Raw genomic sequence first — 3393 nt, forward strand, 5'->3', positions numbered from 1 at the left:
CAGTGTAATGAAGTGGGGGGGGGACACATATATAAGTATTAAACAATTAAAAATTTTTACATGTGTGTGTGTATCACTATGTGTGAGCAGATGCCATATGATTGACAACAGTGTTAGGTGACAAGTGGAAACAGCCTTTGTGTAGAAAGAATCCCACATGAAAAGCATGGGGTTTGATGTTTCATAGCTCTCCTGTATTTCATATCACTCAATATGATAGAAATATGAAGTATGTGCTAAAATGTATGGTAAAATATGCTAGGGAGGAAGGCAGAAGCGAGCATAAGAAGAGCCTTGCATGCCTTGTGTTAGCATCCCGAAAGGCAAGATATCAAATATTGTATTTAGATAATACATTGAGATTCTATTTTGGAGAATGCAATTGAGAAACCATTTACAAAGTGGCATTTCATAGGTAGCAACAGCAGAAACTATGACAATTTTTGGATTGAAGAGATAAAAGGAAGATGACATAGTCACCAGAGTAAACTAGAGCCTTAGTTCAGCTAAGGAAGCCAAAAGCATTAATCACACTTCTTCAAGACAGCAGGAGAAATAAATTCCTACCCTTCATCTCTTTCCTCTCCAGCAGAGGGCTGCTATTTCCTGTGGTCAAATCCTTCCTCCAGTAAGAAACTGAGGAATGTAATCCATGCCAGTGACTCAGGGCCCAGAAAACAATACAAGATGGCAGAGGGCAAGCTAGAGAAATGGAATACAAAGTACCCTGCACAACATGGACACACTAAGAAAGGTTAAGTTTGCATCAACATGGACTGTATTCATGTTATAATGTTTGGGACATGATGTAGAAGTCTTATTAGAAGATAGAGATCATAGAAATGAGATAAACATTGCTACTTAAAGCATTATAATAATATATAAGATGCAGGGAAGGCATGAATTTGAGCAGAATCGGTGAGAATGAAGGACAAGAAGTTGAAGGGCATTTAGTAGGCACAGATGGCATTTAGGATAACATCTATTCATTTTCTAATGCTTTTAGGAAGAAGGTTTGTTCCCTGTATCATGATGCTCTCTGACTCTGTCCCCAATGGCACTGCCTTCCACCCTTCTACATTTGTTTTGCTTGGAATCCCTGGGATGCAGGACCAGCATGTGTGGATTGCCATTCCCTTCTGCTCCATGTACATCCTTGCTCTGGTCGGAAATGGAACCATCCTCTACATCATTATAACTGACAGGGCTCTCCACGAGCCAATGTATCTCTTCTTATGCCTGCTTTCTATTACTGACCTAGTCCTATGTTCGACAACGTTACCTAAAATGCTAGCAATTTTCTGGTTCAGATCCCATGTCATTTCCTATCATGGCTGCCTCACGCAGATGTTTTTTGTTCATGCAGTCTTTGCCACAGAGTCAGCTGTTCTGTTGGCCATGGCTTTTGATCGCTATGTAGCCATCTGCCGGCCACTTCACTATACATCCATACTCAATGCCGTTGTTATTGGGAAGATTGGGCTAGCATGTGTGATGCGTGGCCTTCTCTTTGTCTTCCCCTTTATCATTCTCGTTGAACGCTTACCTTTCTGTGGACGTCGCATCATCCCTCACACCTACTGTGAGCACATGGGCATAGCCAAGCTGGCCTGTGCCAGTATTAAGCCTAACACCGTGTATGGTCTTACTGTAGCACTTTCAGTCACTGGCATGGATGTGGTCCTCATTGCCACTTCCTACATCCTGATCCTGCAGGCAGTGCTGCGACTGCCCTCAAAGGATGCCCAGTTCCGAGCATTCAGCACTTGTGGAGCCCACATTTGCGTGATTCTTGTCTTCTATATCCCTGCATTCTTTTCATTTTTCACTCATCGTTTTGGCCACCATGTGCCTCCACAGGTACACATCATACTTGCAAATCTTTATCTCCTTGTGCCTCCTGTTCTCAACCCTTTAGTCTATGGCATCAATACCAAACAAATCCGAATGAGAATACTTGACTTGTTTGTAAAGAGGAGGTAACAATAATCTCTACATGTACAAGGGACAAAAGAGTTCTGGGCTTGAGGTTGCTGCTTCTGTTAATCTTACTTAGTAAGCCAGTATCATGTAATATTTGAGATTTTGAAGATCTAAGAGCAACCCCTTCATACCTATAATGTCAGGTGTAGGCTACAGATGGATCTTCAAGTTTTGAAAAGAAAAGAACTAGGTCAGGAGGAAATGTAGAGCACTTGAAAAAAAGAGATCAGCACCCAGAACAGCACCAGCATTGTGGTCAGAATGCCTTTAAAGCCGCAAGGAAGAATTTCCTATCTATCTACAGAGAAAAACATACGCGGTCCATCTGAGGGTTATGCTTTTGTTATTTCCAGCTCTTGTTCTCTGCTTCCATTCTCTCTGTTCACACAACCTATAAACACATTCAACCGCAAATGCTAGGCAGGAAAAAAAAAGAAAGAATCCTCAAGCAGATGGCCTTCCTACATATTTCTTTGGAGTGCTGGAACTGAAGTAAAAGTGGTTGTGAGCTGTGCCACATGGAAGCTAGGAATCGAAGCCAGGTCCTCACGAAGAACAGCCAGTACCTTTAATCATTGAGCACTGTAGTACTATTACCAGACCTTCTTGATCATCAAGGACATCCATCCTACTTTTTAACTTCAGTATCTTTCTTTTCCATTGGTGTAACATGCAGCCTATCCATAGGTGGTTTAATTTATTCTGTGATGTTTAGAGAATAAGAGACATATCAACAGAGAACATAAACTCTTACATCAGTAAGACTACTCATACCATGACCTTTGCCATTTTACCCATTTTAAGCGTTACAATCCAGTGACTTATGCTTACTATGCCGGGAGACCTTCAACTCTGTTTAGCAAGCTTTTCTTCACTACAAGTAGAAACTCTATGATCAGTCAGCAATAGCTACCCATTCTTCAGTCTGCTCTGCCAATGAAGTTCACAGAGGACAATCTGTTGCAAGAGCTTTAAGAGAGTACGACTTATTTATTGGAATTGAGTTTCCATTAAAAATACTTATTAAGGAGCAACTGTATACTGGGTATATAGTCAAGTTTACAGGTAAACAGGCTTAAGTGCCAGACTTGAGGAAATTCACACCCTGGCTGGGTGGGGAGACAGTGATGTGGTCTATGGAGAGCATGTCATTTGTGGTGATTCGGTATAAGAGGCACGAAAGTCTTCTATACTGTCAGCCATGTGGTGAATTCAGTAAAGAGTTTCATTGATTACAGGTCAAGATCCAGCACTGAAACACTGAAAGTCATGTTTAACAATGGAAGGAACACGTGATTAAGAGCATGTGAAAAAACTCAAACAATTAAAAAAGTTAGTAATATGCTAAGTGAGATTGTATGGTCTCTCTCTCTCTCTCTCTCTCTCTCTCTCTCTCTCTCTCTCTCTCTC

The 3393-nt window shown here is 41.3% G+C and overlaps 1 protein-coding gene across 1 annotated transcript; it reads left to right on the forward strand.

The window, feature by feature from the left end:
• Positions 1-1029: 1029 nt before the first annotated feature.
• LOC126492652 (olfactory receptor 52D1-like) lies at positions 1030-1983 on the forward strand. Its single transcript, XM_050129194.1, has one exon. It carries the CDS (start codon positions 1030-1032, stop codon positions 1981-1983), a length of 954 nt encoding a protein of 317 aa, XP_049985151.1.
• Positions 1984-3393: the final 1410 nt, after the last annotated feature.

The sequence above is a fragment of the Alexandromys fortis genome, unplaced genomic scaffold, assembly GCF_014885135.2.
Source record: "Alexandromys fortis isolate MF-2015 unplaced genomic scaffold, M_Fortis_MF-2015_v1.1 scaffold_303, whole genome shotgun sequence".
Classification (NCBI taxonomy): Eukaryota; Metazoa; Chordata; class Mammalia; order Rodentia; family Cricetidae; genus Alexandromys; species Alexandromys fortis.